This window comes from Fringilla coelebs (genome assembly GCF_963513975.1).
Source record: "Fringilla coelebs genome assembly, chromosome: 9".
Lineage (NCBI taxonomy): Eukaryota > Metazoa > Chordata > Aves > Passeriformes > Fringillidae > Fringilla > Fringilla coelebs.
Window position 1 is genome coordinate 5,633,240 of NC_140067.1, and position 22,084 is coordinate 5,655,323.

At 39.6% G+C, this 22,084-nt stretch overlaps 1 protein-coding gene across 2 annotated transcripts; it reads right to left on the reverse strand.

The window, feature by feature from the left end:
• Positions 1-310: 310 nt before the first annotated feature.
• On the reverse strand, positions 311-20,464 carry LOC311157216 (protein zyg-11 homolog B). 2 transcript variants are annotated; one of them, XM_084211741.1, is made up of 14 exons: positions 20,379-20,464; positions 14,658-14,823; positions 11,539-12,293; positions 9,397-9,537; positions 8,017-8,193; positions 7,789-7,853; positions 7,110-7,209; positions 6,971-7,021; positions 6,282-6,443; positions 6,127-6,174; positions 5,306-5,503; positions 5,159-5,211; positions 4,793-4,890; positions 311-2,527 (listed from the first exon to the last, which is right to left on the reverse strand). In XM_084211741.1, exons 1-14 carry the CDS (start codon positions 20,379-20,381, stop codon positions 2,337-2,339), a joined length of 2,208 nt encoding a protein of 735 aa, XP_084067867.1. In that variant the 5' UTR covers positions 20,382-20,464; the 3' UTR covers positions 311-2,336. The 2 variants fall into 2 exon arrangements, 1 of the variants encoding a protein (XP_084067867.1); XR_014616400.1 differs by lacking the exon at positions 311-2,527 and having other exon boundaries at positions 4,824-4,890; positions 5,292-5,503.
• Between the last annotated feature and the right edge of the window lie 1,620 nt (positions 20,465-22,084).

Below are 22,084 nucleotides of genomic sequence, written 5' to 3' on the forward strand. Positions count from 1 at the left end.
ATCAAAGGAAACCACAGTTTCACTTGTGCCAAAAGTTTGTGGGAACCTTACCAAATTATACACGTACAAATTTTCTATGTAAAGATCTGCTAAGGTAAAGCAGAGTCAGGATTTTCAGTCTTCACAAAAGATGGCAAATGCTACAGGTGGAACACAAAGTTCGAAAGTTGCTTCCAGAATTATTCTACCCCGGCAGAAATGCCTGAAGTTGCGCAGGAGTGTGAAGAGACCTTTCTATGAGTGGCATATACAGATATAGTGCACTTACACCTTGTAGGCATGCAGAGTTTTCAGCTTGAAAGAATTCTGCTCACTGATTGCCTGAAGTGGGGGGGCAAAAGAAAGTGGGTATTTAGCATCTCTGTGCTTGCTGGTTGCAGAACTTCATGAAGTGACCCGTCTCTCAAACATCTGGCCTGATGCCAGCATCATCCTTGCATTTTGTGCTGCATGGAGGAGTAAATTTTTTTTTTTTTCAGTTAAGTTGCTTCAGCAAATTCTCCTGTTATTAGGAAAAGACAGCACTGTAAGGAGAGTTGTCATCTTTATTTTAAACTCTTGTAGCAATTGATTTATATTCATTCTATTGACACCAATTTTGACAAGTTTTGTGTTCATTTCATGTAAAGGAAATTCCATAGCAGACATCTTAGAAGGGTGATGGGTAAAAGCCTGTAGGCTGTTTTTAATTTTTAAACCACCTTCATAATTCAAAGCTACAGACAGCTGAATTTCTGTTGGAATTGAGAAAACTTTATATAATCAGATCCACAGATTAAAATGATGCCAGCCAAAATTATACTCTAGTACAAAAAACAATTACACAACACTGATTAAATTACTGGATCAGTACCTTTTGAGGTTGCTGAAATACACATTAATTAGGTTATTGAAGATTAGAGGTGGTGTTTTTATGTGAAGGATGGGAGTTGGGAGGGAAAGGATTTAAAAATAGTAAAATACAGTCATCATGAAGAAGCCATTTCTGCTGGTAAGCTACCAAACATAAGTTTTCTTTTTAAATTCAATTACCCAATATTTACAGAAGAGTCTCTGAATATCAAATCAGTTGCCATGGAAATATGGAGACTAAGCAGATAAACAAAAACAACACCTGAAATTAAATTGCATTTGAATGGACATGCAGTTTGCTTCTATCACTTGCATTGTATCAGGCATCTGTACACTGTGCAATATGTTTCATTCAACACATGGTCTGAAAGCCAAAGGTAACCAAGAAAGAAATAAGTTGTTACAATTAGCATCTTTATGTAAAATTTCATACTCCACAAAACAATGCAATTGACACAGGGCTTACACAGAACATTGGGTGATACTTTGCACTCACTGTGATGGCTTGGAAATATAATTCACTGCACAATACTCACAGAATATTTACAGAAAATGAGAGCAATCATTAGTCTCTTATAAATAAGGTGACCAAATATCCCAGCCTTCTATGAATACATGCAACCCCCTCCATGATGAAGTCATGTCAGTTATTTTGCTCTAATGAGCCTTCTCCTATCCCCATGAGTATTCTAAAAACATGAGAAAGATATCACACACAACCAAAAGCAGTCACACAAGAACTAAACCCCATTCTTGTTATAAAATTTAAATTCTCAAACATCCTTTTAGTACTGTCTCATTTTAGTTCTGTTTCTACTGCTTTACTTCAATGGGTTTCCCCTTTCCCTGAATGAGATGCTGATCCCTACCGCAACAGGAGCAGGGAGGACTCTGGAGAAATGAACTGTAAAAAAGGCATCATCCCAGCAGGAAGGAAAACAAAAGAACATGGCTTGCAGGCAAAAGGAAAAGGAAGCTCAAGTCTAGAAGGGTGAAGAGACAATGGACATTTTGGTCACCTTAGTTACAAGTCTCTCTGTCACCTGCATGCATGGACTTTTGTTTTAGTCTGTAAGCATTGATCTCACAACCACACACAGTTTTATTCAAACACCAAACTGGTGAACAGTGTTATGAACAGCAATCACAAGGATGGAACAGCCTTTTCTCTCAGAAGTCCCAAAACAAGATACTCCTTGAAGTCTTCTTTCCAGCTGTGCATATGGATCTGTCCAAGTCCCATCTCCTGGTAGCCAGCACTAACCCTGCAGGCATGACCAGCTCAAGCTGTGACCCTTTACAAGTTGTGCACGAGGTTGCCATTAAAGGTGACGTTCACCAAGGTTGCCACACATGGTTTGGGTACCACAGTTACCAGCAAATCACTTTAATGGTGACCAATATATTATAAGTTACTCCAACTACACACATATCAGAGAGGATTATTACAGAGACAATACTTTACACTCCTCTACCTGCAGCTTTCAGTTTGGTTTGGTTTGTTGCTGTTTTCTACACGGTGGTGGTCTCCCATGGCGCATAATGTGTTTTTCTAAACTATCCAGAATGGCAACAGCAATCCTTTGGACATGGGGATCAGTGTGGACATTTTCCTTGATGTTGTACAAATGCTGCAAACCACCTTCTTCAATTAACATGCTGCAGTATCTGGCGGCTGTAGTAGGATTATAAAAAGGGAATTAAAACCAGAATTATCTAGGGTAAAGGTAGGAGATACTGTAAACACTGATTCAAATCCACTTTTGTCTCCAGGCAGTATTTAAGACACTCCCTAACGTGTCCACAGAAGTGCATGAGTACTTTAACAAGTGACAACAGAGTTATTTGGACAGGACTCCAGATGTAATCAGGTCTCTTACCAGTCTGTCTCAGCTGACTGGAAAGTGCCCTGTAATATGCACAGTATTCTCTCTTCCCCCCACCTCCTCTACAGGCAATTAAAGTGCACATAAACAAACCAGAAGAAATGGCAATCAAAAGCACTATAGCGTCTATAAGGGTAATAATAGCCCCTATCCCAAAAACCTTGGGACAGAACAGTTACCAAAAGATGGTGTCAGATATACCATACCATTTGTGGAGGCCTCCAGGCTTGGAGAGCAAATACAAACTAGCTCCTTCCAACAGTTTGCTAAATATATTGATGGTGGCCTCTCATTAATTATAAGTTGCTACAAATGCCTTTCCAGGGTTTTTTCCACTTACATTCTGGAATTCAGTAAGTTGAAATCACACCCTCATCAGCTGCAGCATTATTAAGAGCAGGGAACAGCTATAAAAAGAGCTGTAGGATGGATGTAATGTGCAAGCTCCAGAAGTTGTTATGGAAAGGTCAGGATGACTGTAATGCAATCCACAGGGCATTACCTCAGATGGGACCAATTTCACCATTCATCTCAGTGGTGCAACACCAGACTTCTTTTAATGCTGATGTTGAGCATTTTGCTGGGGATCACATTTACTGTGGCACTACAAATATTTTATTTGGGTTACCTCACTGAGGTGACATAGACAAACAGCAGCAGAATAAAAAAAAATATACAAAAAATTTTAAACTAATTACTTCCAGACTACTTTCTGCTGTCATCTATAAGAGGGGGTCAAAATAAAAAGCATCTCCTCTCCAGGACTACTAAAAGCTTTCTTGGTACCAAGCACCAAAAGCTGAAGATTTTCCTCCCAAATACATCTTCATATTTCAGAATTAAACACTTTCCCCCACAGTATGTTATTACATTTGCTACCAAACATTTGGTTTCTCTGCAACTTTGTCCAGAAGCTTCTGGCATCAACTACCATGAGAACTAAAAGAATTCTGTTTTGGTCTCAAATCAGGAGTAGGCCAATGCAAACCTCAGTAGCATGTTCAAAGCTCAGATGTGAGGGAAAACAAAATACCAAAAATAAATAAAACAAATAGGACAACACAAAGTTAACAGGACTGAGGCACAAAGAGAAATTATGGGGCCTTATTTTAAATCTGTTTTCCAGATCTGGCCAGTAAAACAATTCTGTCAGAACAGTCTGACTTCATGGTGAAAAATCTCACAGATTTCTGGACAGTACCCTGGGAACAGTGGCATTTTGATGAGCTCTATGAAGGGCAGCAGAACAGTATTCTGTGTGCAGTTACATATTCTGTGATGCTATTGGTGGGTCTTGAATAGATGCCTTATCACTGCAGAAATAGAGATTTATGGGACAGGGATAAACAAGCCTAGATATGCTCCCATCAAGGAGATTAAAAACTGGCACAGAAAACACTTCAAATACTTTAGAAGTCTGCTTTATATAGATATAGTCATGCCAAAAATTTCTGTCAAAAAACCCCCCAACATTAAAAGCCAGGAAGGTTTGTCCCCTCCTACACTTAGGTATGGTTGGGAGATTTATTTCTTTTTCCCAACAATTGTGCATTACATCAAATGCTCTCAAATAACTCTACTTCTCATTTTGCAGATGGGAAAGAAAGATTAAGAAAATGACATTTATGTCACAGCAAGTTACTGCAAAAAGGCAATTAGAGATGAGGACTAACTATAGCTTCTGTTCCCACAGTAAGACACTGCTACCTGCCATAGTCATTGCTCCTAATTTAAAAGGAATTTGTTGCTCAGCATTAATATTTGCATATTCTACTTGAATAAAACATGTGCAAGCAAAAAATGTAGTTTAATCTTAACAAATCCACATTTTGGAATTAACACTATGCATCTAACATTGAAATTTCAGTTAATAGAACAGACATAAGGCACTTTCACTACTCTCTTTTTCTGCCCCATTTAGTCAAGCCCCAAATGTAGTTTCTCCAGAGGATTAGGAGTGAATACCCCAGAAAATCTTATTTTTCCCACTTCATGCTAGTGAATAACATACCAAAAAATAAGACTTTTAAGGGTAATATTCTCTCAATACATACGATTTTTGCTGCAGACGTGCTGCATGGCCCACACTGCCCATAACTGGACACCAGGTGTCATGAAACAGCCAAGCAGTGGGAAAAATGGATTGAAAGACCTATTAAAAAAAAAAAAATAAACAGTTACTTGCTTTATTACTAGATACTATTACTTCAGAGGTCATATGTCTGTTCCACATGTTATCTACATGTTAACTACACGTTAGGCACATGTGAACTACAGGAGGCATTGATAAATATTAAGAGGCTAGTCTGCTGCATCTAAAACTCATTTAAGACAGCTACCTGCAAATATCAGATGTAGTAGATATGTGGTATGCTTTTTTTTTCCCCAAGCTCTTGATCACAAGATAAGAAAATATTTACCTGTAAGCCACCATCTCACATTCTGGTGTTGGCCAATTCAAAATGGCAGTATGCTGTAAAATACAGAACCAAGAACATTGACTGTTAAATACAAACATTGAAAGAAAATAGAAAAGACTGTGATAAAATTCACCATTATTTCTGTACCAGCTGTTCAAGGAGAGATGTCCTCTGGCTGCGACTTAATGTCCAGGCCTGCTCTCCTCGAGATATCAAATGAGCAATAATCCCTGCTGCAAAGTAGCTGACTTCCACCTCCACACTGTGCAACAATTTACTGATGTGGTCTATGAAGTCCTTCCACATTAACTCAGAATGGAGTTCTTTCACTTCAGCTATGTTATTCTGGAATGGGGAAATAAATAATGAAAAAAAGAGAAAATGTCAACAGAAAGAAGATGGTGCCAGGGAGATAAAACACAAACTTGAACTATATTGTGTAAGTAGATACAGATAAACACTCAGATGAGATCTCTGTACATCCAGGTGACCACCACATGCCAAAATACTACTTCTGCTTTACGAAATTTTTCCAGTCTATGCAGGAATTTGCATCAAAACAAAGAAGTTTTCTCTGAAGTGATTTTATGCCATTAACATTTAGATTACACTAAATCAAAGTGTAATCTCCAGCCCAATTTCAAAAAATTTCAGCAGTGCAAAATTCTACATTCCACTGACTTTCAACCTACTTTTTGTATTTGGACTCATGTGAAGCCTCGCTCTCCTTTCTGAAAAGCTCTTTTTATTTAGTGTAACCATCAATTTCAATGTAACTTTTGAAAAAACACAAAACAGTCCAAACACACGTCAATTGCAAATAATACACACTATAAGGATTAAAAAAGAATGTAAAAATATTAGGATACGAAAAACTAATTTTTCAGATTAACACAGGGTAAAAAAAAACCTTTCAAAATAAAATTTTAAAAGTATATATTTCAGACTGTTTCTCTTTTTCATCTCACCAAAAGTCCAAGAACTTTCTGTTGGATGGATGATTCAGATGGAAAGGACTGTGGATAAAAGAAACAAAAAACAAGTAAACATTTATGCTTATTATTGAAACAGCCTTAATTACAAACCTGTGCTGCTAATCCACCACCAAGCCCCCCTTCCTCACCTCTAAGACTCTCATGAAAAGTTCAAGCCCTTGGTTTTCAATAAAGTGCCGACACGTTGTTGGAGATTCATCTGTGAGGTTCCAAAGTGCACTCAATGTGAACTTGAGGGTGGTATCTACAAGATTCTGATTTGTTTTCTGTTTGACTATTTGTAGAAGTTGCTGGGGGGAAAAAACATCAAAATATCAATATATGTATTAACTCCTCTGCTTTTTTCTACACTAAGTGGGCAATGAATAGCTGCCATTTATACACAGAGTAAAGATAAACATGCTTAGAGTCAAACTATACAAAATAGACCAGCTATTAAACATTTTACTTCTGCTCTGAATATGGTTGCCTGCTAAAGGAATTCCTTTGTTTCCACAGTAATTACATGTGTAGGGCTATTACAGATGGCACAAAGCCACCCACAGAACTCAGAACCTTTACAGCAGTATTTACTTCATATATTGTCATTTTGAGCATCTTTCACCTTAAACAATGAATTTCAAATCAAGATATGTCTTGCTATCTTACTTTGCATTAATTGTGTCAGGTTTTCCACTTTGGCTTACCTATTAAGTAATTTTCACATGAATAATACGTTCTTAGATTTTTATCTCTCTATGTTTACTTTGTATCTTCAGGAATACTGCTAGTATGAACAGCTGGAGAGGATGGGATGGCAGGAAAGCATTTGACTTACCCTAACAATGAAGAGTTCTGCACCAAGTTGAGCTGTTTGCTCTGTTGAAAGCTGTAAACAAACAAAAGCAAATCAACTTAGACTGATTATTTTAGACTTTAGAAATGTTATCCTACCATCTCAAAGCTTAATTCCATACCTTTGCAGCAAGAATGGAAATTATGGCTACAGCCATCCTTTGCATGTTTTGATCTTCATGATTACACAACCACTGCATAACAAGTTTGGCTGCTTCAAACCTGGAAGTTAAAACAACATAATTTTCATAAGTCTCATAAGTGTTAGTAAGAGAAAGATATACACAGACAACAGAAGTGTGCTTCCTACCATAAAAAGCAGAAAGACACAGTGAAATTGGAGGTATTGTATGAGCCTCTGTGAGCTTTAAGCTGTTGATTTAGGGTCTCTTACTTCTAATTATATATCAGAGTGCACAGGACGTGCTTCGAAAGAAGGAAAAAAAATTTGGCACAATCTTCTGAAACAGCAGACCATCACACTTCAAAGAATTTGGACAAAACATTTGAGTAGAAAAATATCTGCAAAAAGCAACCCCAGAGAGATGCTGACTTCTGTTCCATGGAATTAAGGATAGACCCGTCCAGATGAAGTCAAAAAAACCCTGTACAGCAAAGGATTTTGTCAGACCTCCACTCAATGTATATATTTGGGTCAACAGGCCTAAAACAATATAGGCCAGTTAATTCAGCACACTGGAAGGATTTAAACTGAGCAAAACTGGGGCCAGAAACAAAAAGCTTCTGAAGAAAAATATTCTGCAATACTGCAACCCATTTCAACTGACATCTAAAACTTGCCTGTTAAATGGGACATCCTGAAGGATTCTGTCACTGCATAGCGAAAGAAGGCAATTCTTTTGCAGCTGGGAGAAAGGAAAAACAATTGCTTCATTAGAAACACAAAATTTTCAGTACACTTTCTTGCTTTGAAAATATTTCCTCAAGATCCTGGGATGTGGAGAAACCTTTTGTTGAGACCCAGAAGCCAGAGGACACCACAGAAAGCAGAGGAGTTTTGCCTTGTACCTGCTGATGATTTGGGAAGTGCTCCATGGCCTTGAGGAGCAGGTGAGTGACGTCTGCCAGGAGGCGCACGGGCATCCCGGCCGCCAGGTCCTGCTTGGTGAGGTTGAAGACGCAGGCGCTCGCCGCCAGCTGCACGGGCAGGTTCAGGGGGTGGTTCCTCATGCCGATCACCACCAGCTGCAGCACAAGGGTGGCCCGTGTTAGCTGCTCACACATTTGCACACAGACCCCAAGAACAATCTGCCTACTGCTCGAGGCCACAACAATGACTCACAGCACCCAGTTTCTGCCTCCCGTGTACTTCAGTGAGAAATCCATCTGGTGTGATTTTAATTCTCAAGGAATAACATTTCCTTTTGCTCAGCAATTCAAAGCTGGCAACTTCTACTGCTCCAAGTCCTTTTGCACAGCTTGCAGCAACCTCTCAAAGAAAAGGCTGCACAGATTGCAGGAAATTCCTAGAAAGAGCCAGGCTGGGATAGAATCACCAAACCGTTTCAGAGGTGAATGAAGCAGGACAGTTTCTGCAGTGCAATGGTAATGATGTAGTGCCTTGTTGTTTGGTGATGAGCCATCTGGAATCACATCCTGAGCTGCTAGGTCAGGACAGATTTTTTGCAGCTTCTTCCTGAATGATGTTTTTGGCTAAGTATGTTGATTGTGATCTCACCAAATAAACACCTAATAATAATATTTTTCTTGTTGATAACTGGCTGGCAAAGTGTTTTTGATATTGATGCCAAATTTAAGGCCACTTGTTCAACATTGAAGAGGATAAGAAAAATAAAAACCATGTATCCTACTGGTGCCTCTTTTTAGGATCCCCACAAAATTTAAACCACCTCTGGTGTTCTAGACTTAGAAAGCCAATGCCTAGAATGGATTTCTAAGGAAGTTTTTGGGCTCCAGGTTACAGCCCCATACAGAACACTAACATATCCATTCACCCATTACCATACTGGAGGGTGACAGTAGAGAAACTGTCACTGAATTCTTTCCTTATTATTACTGTTTCACGAGCATCAGCAGAAGGCACTGCTGTGTCTTGTGAATAAGAGCAGACACACCTTTGATCAGAACCCAAACAGATATGATCTAATGACAGAATTCAGCATCTGAAAAATATTTCATATCATAATCAAAGGTATGTGAAAAAATTAATTTACATGCTACTAAATTTAGATTTTGTTCTAAATTTAGAACAATTTTACCTAACATAAAATACTACAGGGCATCTTCTACATCACTCGTGTTTAAATAGTTCTCTTTTTTATTTAACATTACAATTTTAATCTTAAAAAACACAATCAAAAAGGTAAAAGCTTATAAACCAATTTATACCAGGGTTTTGGGGATGAGCTCAGGAAGAACCAATTTTACCTTTAAAATTTCAGGCTTAGTTTTTTCCATTACATGTGTCAGGCTGAATAAATGAAAGAGCGCCTCTCTCACAAAGAAGGCCCGTTCACTGTACCGCTTCAGTGCTTCTGAAATCTGAGTTTCATTTGCTTCTCCTGACACCTGTGAACACAGAAATAATCTTTAGTTCAAGATGTCAACATTTTACTTGCAAAGTTTCGCTCTTAAAAATGCAAAGCTGCAGTATGAAAGGCAGTGTTTTGGCCAAGTCCTTCAGTAAGCAAACGATTGCCAGCCTGCTCTAGTTTCCATTTAATGACATTTTCTGTTTATAACTGTAAATTGTGTAACTGGTTTGTTCCTCAGTCCTACTATTTAATGAATCATTGCTGCAATCACTGGTTTTTAAAATTCTTAGGGCAGCATGCAGAACTTGTTCTACTTAACATGGCACATACAAAAAACCCAAAATGCTCATGTATTAAGTGTCACATTCTGTGCATCCTGTATTGTATACAGGCATATTTTTTTGAAACTTCTGATACCAGGAATATATTACAGCCTTGAGAGAACTGATAGCATCTTGGATTTTGTTTTTTATTCTCCACTGATTAGAACAGGGCAGCTCTGTTTACTGACATGTTGTACAGCCAATTATACCCTACATGAAAAATTTCCACTTGGTTTCATGTTCTCAACTATAATATCTGCCTAGTGTTCATAATCAAATTTCACAGGGCTGCTGTAAAGACAGTAATATTTTACCTCTGCTGTTTCCATGAGTTCTGTGTCTTGTTTACTCTAGACTAAGCAGTTGAATATTTCAGTAGAGTTACTAATGAATTTAGGTCACCAAAAAAAAAGGAAATAAAACAAATTGTAGCCTACAGTCTCTTCTTGACAATTATGCCTTAAAAAAAAAATGCAAACTGCATTTTGCTAACCACAGTGCCACAAGTCCATTGTGACTTTCACATTACTAGAACCTTCTTCCTTCCTGCCTTTTCATGGCACAGACAGTTCTATGAGGCAAGTGTTCTGAACAGCAAGGATTACATTGTATTATTTTATACCAAACATGAGGTATAAACTCCTGATGCTGGATATCACCACTCCAAAGGGGAACTTGCTTTCTCTATGCACTTAAATATTGAGACACTTGGCTATCAGCTGTGACAACTAAGTACTCAAGGGACCTGGCCCTTAACAACTGTCAAATGTTTCAGGGGGAAAAATACAAAATTGTGAAGCTGTTTTACTCCACTTGCCTATAACAAGAGCATTCTGAATTTTAAAACTGAAGTGGAAAACTAGACTTGAACAGGAGACAGACTAAACTATGGACACATTAGGCTCTCTTCCTCATTTCCTCTGCAGCTTCCATCATCCTCAAGACACAGCAGAAAGGAAAACTCAGTGTCAAAGATGATAAACCACTGACATGTCTAAAACAACTTTTTCTTAATTAATTCTGACCTGTTCATTCTCCAATAACTGCCTTCAGATTTTACAGAACAGGGAATGATGTCTTGTTGCCTGGCTCTAAAAGATAAATAAATGCACTTCAGAAAACATAATCTCATCCTAAGGGGCTAAGTAATTGAGGATTTGTTCAAGAAGAGGAAGTCTTTCATCCTAAGTTATTGCTTCTTAGGTGATGTATTCATCACCAGAAGACCTTTCAAGATGGGTAGAAATATTGTAAGAGGAAATAGCAGTGATGATGGAGCATAACAGCAGCTGAGTGATTCAGCTTTATTGTATCTGCTATGTTAATCATGAACTGCTCAAAGCTTATGCAAATTCTACCTCCACCCCTTACACATTGCTGACTTATGCCAGATACTGTCTGGAATCCAGGGAATATTATCCCACTAAGTGACTTCAGACAAGACAAAGTTCAGCCTTCTTAGATATGCAAAATCAAGATCTAAGGTTCACTGAAAAGGCACAGAAAACAGATGCCTCTCACAAGTATATGTATATATACAGTATTATGTAAGTTTAGCAGTTTGTGTCAAAATTAAGTAGGAATTTCACCTAAAGCCTAATTATAATTAACACTTTTAAAAAAATGAACCTACACACATACATTTACAAACTATTAGCTCTATTTTCCCTGCACATTATATTTTTTCAGTGAAATTAATTCCCCCACTTAACCTTCAGGTTTCCTTCTCCTGTTAAGAACTCTGAGTAGCCGGCATCAGTAGCTAGCAGTCCTACAAACTGCATCGTGGGCCGCTGCAGAACGAATGCTTGTACAGCTTTATCTGTGACATGTTTTCTTCCAGAAATGTCCAAAGACACAAGGTTAGGCAAGATATCTTTCTGTTCCAGTAAACGAAGAGCTATGTCCGATGTGAACTGTTTGTCATCCGAAATATCAAGGTGATTCAGGTATTTTAGTTCTCTTATAACATCCAGAATCTGGGTTGTGGTCATTTTCAAGCATTTCAGGTGGTGCATGGTCAAAGACTTGAGCCTGTCTTTGCAGGTAAGGAGTGCTGTTATGTCAGTGACAGAGGTGTTGGATATATCCAGACTTTCCAACCTGGGAAGTGAAGCAACATCTGCCAAGTCCTCGTTGTAGAACAGCACGTTGGTGATGCTCAAGGCGCGGAGCCCGGACAGCTGACTGAAACACCTCTCATAGGGGTCTTCCAGAGAAAGAGTCAGTGAGTTCAGCACCAGGCACTGCAGATTCTGCTGGATCCACTTATTGCTGCCCAGTCCACTGATAATGTCTGTGATTGTTATATCTGCGTTGACCCCCGTGGCATCCAGCTCCACCAGCTTGTGATGGCAGAAGGCTTTGCGGAAAGCCACGGCGGAGATTTTGGCTTTGCGGATACAGGCTCGCTTCAGGCGCATCTGGTTGCCTCGGAAGATGCCCACGGTCCCATCGTTGAGAAGCCCTGTGGGAAAATAGCGTCAGTGCTTGGCTCCAGTGTTACACACCACCACTTTGGCACTAAAGGGTACAAAGTGTTGGCAGAGGAAATTAATTACGAAGTAGTTTTCCTCGGATCGTTACACCACTGATCCCAAAATCTTACGTTTGCGATTCCGCTTTGAAGATTATGAGGTCATGTTTGGAAAATTCCAGGTTTAAGAATAGGACAGATAAATAAGAAGCAGTAAATGCACGTTACCTGTTTGGTTCAGAAAATAGAACACAAAATAAATAAAATATGGGTATGATTCATAAACAATTAGACTGCTGCCCTCATTTACTGTATTTTTTTCTCACTGAACTGGTTCGAAGTGTGCTAAAAGCAGAATTTCAAAATTTCTGAGTGCAATTCTCCTCTGGCCACAGTTCCATTAACCTCAAGATTGCACCACCTATCAATGACTTGTTCTCATCTTGCTTTAACTACATAATCTAGCATTTGACTGAATTCTTAAGTAGGATCAATACTAAATTAAGCTAATTAAGCTCTATATGAAGAAGGTAGGAGTGTTGCTCAGAAACAAGCTGAATGTGAGAAAGAAACCTAAGAAGTGATTCAAAGAATAGAAAGAAGAGGGCAAGGAAAGGGTGGGAAGGAGAAAAAAGACAGCAATGAGAAAAAGAAAAAGCAGCAATCTTGTTTAGTATCTTTTTACTCAGTAGAAAGAATACATAAGTAGCTTTTTCTTGCAAGACACTGGCAACATCCTAACTGAAACAATACATTGAGTTCCCTGAATTATCAAAAATACATTGAATATACAAATATGAAATCTTGGTGTTTTATCAACAGAAGGATTATAAAAAGCCACGTGAAGGGTGCAGCTGCACAAGCATCCACACAAAAGGAATAGGAAGAACATGTCCTAGTTTTGCTCCTACAGGGTTATAAATGTCAACACTCCTAGTTTTTAATCTCCTATCTTCACACATACTTAACAAAGAAAATGAAATAAAAATGCAATATATTTGAATAATAACATCATTGCCACTACAGCTGGGATTTAAGTCATTGGCTAGTAATTGCCTCTGTGACAAAGGCAAATATAAAGATTTGCAAACCTTTCTAAGGAGCAAATGCTTCAGGCACTTCTGACCAAGTAGTCAGGGGACTACTTCCCTCTTTTGCAGGGTGAGCAAAAATATGGGATGGAACAACTGGTATGGAGAAGAAAAAGTAAAAGCAATAAATATAATTATGGTTTGGTTAAAGTATCACTAAATTACTTCTTAATTTTTTGCTAATCTCTTCATTTAAGGACCAAAGCTCACTCCCTGGCCTACCTTAGCCACACTGTGTTTACCTGCCACACACTTTTTTCCATCCTGCATTCTCTGTGTTTGTGGTATTTTGGTGTCTGGAAATGTCTTCACCACTTGCAGCACTGGTAGTAAGTTTCTGGTAATTCAGTTTCCTTGAATTTGATTTCTTGGGACTACTCTAAATAACTCCTTATCAGAAAGTAGTGTATGTTAAAGATTACCTATTTTTTTATAAGCTTGTCTATTTTAGGACCATTCTTTCTGTTACTTCTGACCAGAATGGCTTGAGAAAGCCATTACTTTCCCAGTAAGACCCAAATAAAACCTGCATCTATAGGACAGGGTATTTGGTCTGTTTACAGTAATTTTTGTAGTGTCATGTCACATTTTTTAACAAAAAAAATCTCAAGGAATGGGTCTCTCATCTCTACTCTAGCACAATTTATACCTTTACTTTTTCATTATAAGAAATTTTATTATAAAAATTTTATAATGCTTAAAGCAAGCAACCAAGATGGCAGCGCTATCCTCAGAGAAATGCTGACAGAGAACCAGTAAGCCAGAACACAAAATGTAAGAACACCATAAGCTGTTTACACCACTCTAAAACTGAGTGCTTTGAAACAAATAATTCCATGTCAATAAAAGTGTTAAGAGAGATGAGAAACTGTTTTAATGAATCAAAAGGTTTTTTTCTAACTTAATCACAGGGGCACACAGTAAAAAAATCAATTAAATGCTCTTCAAGAGGTATCTTGCTAGAAGTAGTAGAATCTTTTTTTGTTTTTATCTGAAATGACTGAAAGAAGACTGAAGAATGTTCAAATAAAGGAACAGTAAAATCACAGACCAAGACTGAGAACTTTCTATTTAGATCTATGTGGCAATGCAAAGCTCAGCTGAAGCTGTGTAAAGCAAAAATAACAAAAATTCTCTATTAAGGGATTACAGATCACAGTTTTAACAGCTGCAGCAGCAGATTCTACTAGAAAATATAGCAGAACTGCAATGTCACATTCCAGTGAAATAAGTTCAGCACTGAGCCACAAATGAATGTTTTTACCATGAAATGCCATCGTCTGCAGCAGTCGATCAGCCACTTCTTGAGGGAACATTCCCGGCTCCTGCAAGCAAAATGTTCCATCTTGCCTTTCTGTGCAGAACTTCTCTAGGTTGGCAGTCAGGAAATTCAAACAGATATCAAGTAAAGAATATGGAGAAGCTTCCTCCTGTCGTATACAAAACACAATGAAACAAAAGAGATTTAGTCAAGTCATTCTTTCTATAAACCTTCCATTACTCTATAATGTCTTTTTTGTTAGTCTGGCAAATATTACAAGAGGAGATGTCTCCCTCAGAGCCACACAAAGTCAGGTCACACAATGAACAACTGGCCAAACCAATGGGAGCCTCCTTCCCCTGTCACCCCCAGAACCACATCCAGTCACATCTGCTGTGCTTTGAACCCTACTTGTGTTCCCAGAGGAAGAAAAGCAATTGCTGAAAAATAATTTTAATTTATGAAGTCTACTGGGAATTAATCAATCAAGACAGACTGAAAGAAGACTTAAAAATCAAATTATATTTCTGGATTTAAAATATTTCTTTTAATCTTTCATTTAAGTCATTGCAGATAAATTGCACATATAGGAGCAATTTTTGATACTGAAAAGGGCAGCTAGAGCTTCACATCAAAAAAATTAAACCTAAAAAGAACTGGCTTAATTCCAAATCTTGTGCAGCAATAAACTAGCATCTATTACAGTGATCCTTTTCCTCCTTCCAGGCACTCTGCACCTGGAAATCATCTATAGCAGAAGTCTGGACACAAAGGACAAGGCAGAATATAAACTTGATCTTTTGCCTCAGAGTTTGAGGTTGTACACTGATACATGAAAATCTCAAAGGGTTTTTTGATTCCATGTCTAATAATAACCTACTGTTTTCAGCCACACAGATTAATCAACATAAAGAATGACTCTCAGCACTGTGAATCATCCCCAGCACCACACAAAAGAAGGCCGAGTGACTGGTACATACTCCCCCAGACAATATTGAAAATAACAGCATCAACTGTTGTCAGATCTCATCTGTAGGAAAAATAGTAGCTTCCCTTTTATACAGAAAATTCTGGATAATTTCACCTCTCTTTCTCAGCTCATTTAACTTCTGTTGCTTCGCTTGCCTAATATGCTGATCACAGGAGTACTGAAATATGTAAAAGGTTATAGAGGAGAAATATAAATAAGGTTACAGAGATAAGTCTTCTAAAATAAGGTGCACATATTTGAGGACTGGGAGGTACCACATTAGGGCAAAGATAGAATGGAGTCTATCTTTAATGAATCATGTATTAACAACAATTAGAGACTGCAGTTTAATAGCTCCTGAAGACTTAAGTACAAGCTTGGGAAGTAAAATCTCCAAATTATTCAAATGCAAGCTCTTTCTGCAGCTTTTGACAGGCAACTTTTATTCCTTTAACTCAGTTTTGCTAAGTGCTTAAGTTTCATTATTTTTCAAGCTTTATTATTACATTGTATTGTTACAAAAACAGGAGTTACTTTGTGATGCAACTTGCTACCATACCAGGAAATGGCAATTTTGGCTGCCTCCAATCTTAAAATTGTAATGAAACAAAGGACAGACTTTGGAATTGTGAATGTCTTTTGTTTCTTTTTGTTTCTTTGTAGTGTGCAATGATGCCTGACTATTTTCAAATAGTATCTTTTTTACATGAGATGGGAAAATTTCTTTTTAAACTTGAAATCAATATATATACCCAGGACTTCTATAATAGATGATGAATCAAACAAAAATCAGAATCTTTACTCCAAGGTGTATGCAAATCATTCCCACTGAAGCAAAGAATCCACACTCCATTAGATCTTGTGTTTCCAATTTGATGCTCAAAGATGACAAAACCAGAATACTGTCTCTCTTCATTCCTCCTGGAACTGTTCCTTCCTGTCTGCCAGAAAAGCTGAAACACTTTGATGCATCAGTGAACCAACTCCAATGAGAATTTTTAGCCCTCTAGATAGGCCACTGGCATATGACTCAGAAAACTATTTTTTCAACCAGTACCTCTGAGTGGCCAATCTGTGCTTTGGAAATGCAGGTTTAATTTTTACATAATCCCTCTGGAAGTTCACACAGGGCATCTCCATACAACCAAGGAACAAAAAGCACAAGCAGAGACCAATTTCACTTGCAAACAACACAGTTCTGTTTTTATTAACTCCACTCATTATAGGAGACATTTGTAATATTTCTTCAACTTGCTGCCAAAAGGCCGAGGAAACACCCCTGACAAAGGCTCCTGAGGTAACCTGGGCAGACAGGCAAAATGTTTTTATCTGTATCTAATAAAGTCCTCTGACAAGCATCCTAAAAACAATTTCCTAGACTGCCCTGCTGCTGAAATAGAACAACTCAAATGCAGTCTGGAAGCCTTTCATGTGAGCTGGAGGCATTCCTTTTCTCACTCCTCTATACTTTAAGAGAATATTGCCCAGTTAAAATTGTATTTAAGCTCTTACAAGGTCAGAATTTAAGTGGTTCATTTCTCTAGCTCTGCTTTTGAATGTCAGGCTGAAGACAAACCTGCCATTTGTTTTCTGATCACTTCACTTTCTGTCTAATAAGACACTATAAATGTATGTCAACCCTAGAAGAGCACTTGAATTTTTTGTTATTATTTAATAAACATCACCCAGCAGTTTTTAAGTAGAACTTCCATTATGCTATTTTACTTTTTCATAGTCATCTTAATTATCTGATTCTTCAATTAACCTCACAGTTTCTTTCATTATATCAAATTAATTGGGTAGCCAGGAAACAAATATAAAAATTAATTTCCCAAACCACAGAATTATGAATTACATGATGCAAGCTAGGGTGCCTTCATTAACTAAAACATATATTATGAGAGTAATGTGACACATCTAAAAACTGGCTAGCTTATGGAATAGCATAAAAAGTAGAACAATTGCATTTAGATGGGCTTTTAGAGGCTTATTTATATTAATTATTTTTTAAAAAAAACTTTTAAAGTGCTCAATATAATCCAGGCAAACCAAAAGTGTGCAGGGGGATGGGGTAAACTGCCTGGCCACTGCCCTCCAACAGTAATCCAATACAGAGGTGAACTGAAATGCAAAACCAGCTTCAACTTGATGTTACCAGCTCAGCTTCGAGCTCACGCCAGTTGGAAAGGTTCTCCCAAAGAACATTATCCTCCACATTTTCTTTTGAGAACCCCACAAATCAGCTTTAAATACCACTAGAATATACTCAACACATATTTAGAAGTGCAGTTAAGAAGCAAAAAGAACTTAAGGGGACACATTAAAGCACTAGGAATAAATTAAAGAATCTTAGGGCAAACATTATAAACCCAGTTTATAATGGCTGTGTGTGAGTATCAAAATAAAATCCCGTTCATTTGGGGAAGCATCACCAGGGAAGTACCTGCTTATATAACAATACCTATAGAAAAATACCAAACAGGTATAACTGCTGTTTTCTGTCAGTCATTACAATCTAGCTTTACAAAGAAAAAAATAAATCCACTGCTGTGGAGGCCTTTCTCATCACAGAGGTTACGATCCTACCAACTCCAGCCTGACAGATTCAGTTCTACAGGCTCTCTCAGACTCATTAAAAATCAAATTTTTTTTCCATCAGTAGCGTTTTGTTTTGGCTGGTTCTTGTTCCCCCTCAATAAATCAGTGTGTAACACTGGAAGACAAATACCAATTTCATCTCTACCAGAGCCATGTCTGTGATGTGCTCCCCAAGTTTTACACCCAATTGCAGGCTCAGTATGACAAACCCCAAACATGCAAGGTCTCTGTAAGCCAGGCCCCACCTGCTTTTCACTCTCTGAAGTCTCAAAGGATGAGACGGGTACAGGATTAAGGACTTTTCAATTTGTGGTGGTCATTTCTCTCAAAAATTAACAGGAAAATAAGAGGTAATTTAGAGCCTCAGTTTTGAGCTGCTTTCCACCTCTCCACAGCCCCAAAACTTTACTTACTTTCTTAAAATGAACATTCTGAAAAAAATTAGGAAATAGCAACTCAAGCAACAGCCACCAAAATTCCTCTGAGTGCTAAGAGAGGAAAGGCAGTGAAAAATAAACAGTTTCATGATTTATGCTGCTAAGAAAACTTTATGATTATCCTATTTAAATTAAGTTAAATGGAATTAAACAGAAGTAGGTGATTTATTAGCCAGACTAAAGGAAGGATTATGCTCAAACCTCCAATTTAACATTAACTATTCTGACACAAGAAGTGGGAACATAGAGATTAAAGCTGCTACTGATACAAAGTCAGCAGCAATCACAAGAGGCCTAAAATTAAATAGTGCCACATTAGAACTACATAGTAATGCCACATATTTCAAGATTAATATCAAGAACGTCAGAGATGAGTTCATCAATTAGAAATGACAGACAGTGGAACCTGAGTGGTGTGCTGAACCACAAATGAACAGGGTGAAGCAGACAAACGAGGTGCCAGGAGAAGCACAAAAAAAAGGATTAAGTCACTTTCAAGACACTCAGGAGATCTCACAGGGCTATTTATTTAAGAGATACCTGCACCATTTCAGTTTAAAGGTAACAGCTACTAGAATACTCTGGGGATGAAAAGCACATTGGGAATAGGACATAAACCCAGCTTTTCTTAGCCTAGAAGATCAAAAGGTGAGAGATACAAATGCTACCTATAAATAAATACAGCGCAATATATATAAACTACAGACAAAAAAAAAAAGCCTTTAAAGACAAGCACACTGCAAGCACAGCAACAAAGGTATGTAGACATGCCATGAACTGGAAGTTTTGCCATAAATTTAGACATCAGTACATAGTTAAGCAATGAAATTCTACCCTAGTTCAGTGATTAGAAGAGCAGGCACAAAATGTTCCTAGTTCAACAACAATGACACATAACTTTATTAGGGGATTGACTGAAATTAGGCTTTTAATGACAAGGGATGAGACCAGATTGCCCAGGAAGCTCCTGCTAGTCCTCGAAGAGCAAATATGCACACTCATTCCTGGAGCAGAGGAGCAATCCAAACAGCTCCCATATGTTCTGCTCCGGCCTGTCTGGAGCAGGGAAAGGCAGCTCCTTTGGCAGCTCCGTGCTGGAAGAGCTCAGCGAGGCCCACGCACCGTGCCTTGGCACGGCTTCCTCCAGACAGACTCCGGACAAAGCAATTCCCAGTGGGAAGGGGCTGTTGTGGGGCTGGTGGAGGCAGAGCCGGAGGAGGCACAGGCGGCTGGGCTGCGCTGAGCCGGGCTGTGCCCTCACGCCGGCCGGCCGAGGGGCTCTGCCCCGCTCCGCCCTGGCGGCTGCGGGTGCTCGGCTCCGCAGGGAGCCGTGAGGGGCCGGTCAGGGCGGCGGGTCTGGGCCGGCCGTCATTGCCGTCCCGGCGCTCTGGGATCACCGGGGCATTCCGAGCCGGGATCGAGCCTCCCTCCCTGCCGTCCGCCGGGTCCTGGGCGCCCTTTTACATAACGGGCGGCAGCGTCGCGGTTACACAACGAACGGCGGGGCTGCCCCGGCCCGGCCGCGGTAAGGGCGGGAGGGAGGGGGCTCCGCCTGAGCCCCTCAGCCGGGTTTGCGCCGCCGCCATGGCGGCCCCTTCCCCGGGGTCACCTCCGCTACCTGCGCTGGGTCCGGCACCCGGGGCTGCAAGCGAACAGCTCCCCTTCCCTTCCCGCCTCCTTCCTTCCCCCCGTCCCTGCCCGCCACCGCCACCCCCTCACCATCGCGGCGCTGGGTGCCGCCGGCGAGCGCCCAGCCAGCCGGTCCCGTCACTGGGCTCCTTCTCTTTTCGCTTTTTTTCTTTCCCTCCCTCCCTTCCCCCGTGTTTACCCCCCCGACCTGGAAGTGAATATTGCCTCAGCCGGCCGGGATCCCGCCTCCCTTAAAGGGGCTGCGCCAGCACAGGTTCGTGCCGTGCTCGGGGAGCGGAGCCTCAACACTCGCGTTCAAGGCTCGAAGTGTGGGGAGAAGGGGCCATTGCGCAGCAAAGCGCATCGGCCTCTCTTGCTACGAGTGTGTGGGACCTTTTCGTCGGCATGGTTGCTCCGGTAGTGGAGCCGGGACCCGAGAACTCTGAGGTGCCGGTGGCCGGCCGGCTGGAGCAGGTGAGCGGCAGCTCTGCGGCCCTGGGGCCCTCCCACAGCCATGAACTGGCGTCAGCCTCACCCTTCGTGCTCTCAAGCCTCTGCAGTTTAAGTATTTCCTGCACAAACTGGTTTATTCTGGTAATATGAATAATAACGTGCACCAGTACAATAGGTTCTGCCGCCTGCTTTAGAGGGAGCTTTGCTGTAAGCATAAACCGTTCCGTACAAAGTAATTTCAGGTTTCAGATAACAGTAGTAGTGAAGACAACCTGTCTCCCAACCAATATATACAATGTACTGTTGGTCAAGAAAATACAGTTATTTCTTATTTCAGGATACAAAGAGTGATACAAACCCTATCAAAATAAAATTAATTAGAGTACAGAATTTATGTAAAAGAATTGCTGATTCTACATGCAGAAACTTTGGATAACTGTTGTTTGTAAACCAGCAAGACACATAAATAAATATTAAGGAACAATTGCTAAAATTATTTATGTTTCTTTCTTTACAAGATGGCAAAAGATTCTATAAATACTATGAAACACAGTTTTACCAGTTTAAGGACTGCATAACAAAGGTCAGTTATAGTTCCAATTCTTTAGATTAGTCTGCTGATGTAGAGAAAATAAATTACATGCTCAGGATCTGACAAGCACAGAATTAAGAATCTTCATGTTCTGAATTTAACCACTTAAAAACCTAATCTGCTTAGAAGAAACAACTTATATAATTATGGACACAGATATTAGCTTAGATAAGGAAGCAGCTGATACTATTATTCTTAGTGCATTACGTGTTTCTTCCACTTCGTAATGTCTTTGCAAGCTTCCAGACTGTTCTTTCAATGGCTCTTAAAATTCACTGATTCACTTCGACCTATCACCAGATGTCTTGTTTTCTGAATTTATGATAGGACCTGGGCTCAGGCAGTGAAAACTTTCAGTGACAGCCTGACCCCCTGCTCCCAGTGCCTGTTCTTAGCCTGCCTTGCTGTACTCAGGAATCCACTCCTGGTAAGGAGCAGCCATATGGTTGAGCTGGCACAGGCTCAGCATCGGCATCAGAAGCTGCAAAGGCAAAATCCCAGCAAGAACAGACTCTTCAAGGACTTAAACTAATAAACTCAAGGAATTTCTACTGATTCTGTGAAAACTGAAATATTTTCAAAGCTGTATTTCCAGAGAAACAGTATTGCTGGTACAAAAGCAGTTCATCTTCTAAAGGCCCCATCCAGAATCGAGATTCACACAAACATTCTCATGTACTGTCATGTCTCAGTCTATGGGTTGTGCTGAATCAGACCTCGGGAATACGCGTCCGCTGGCGCAAAACTCTGA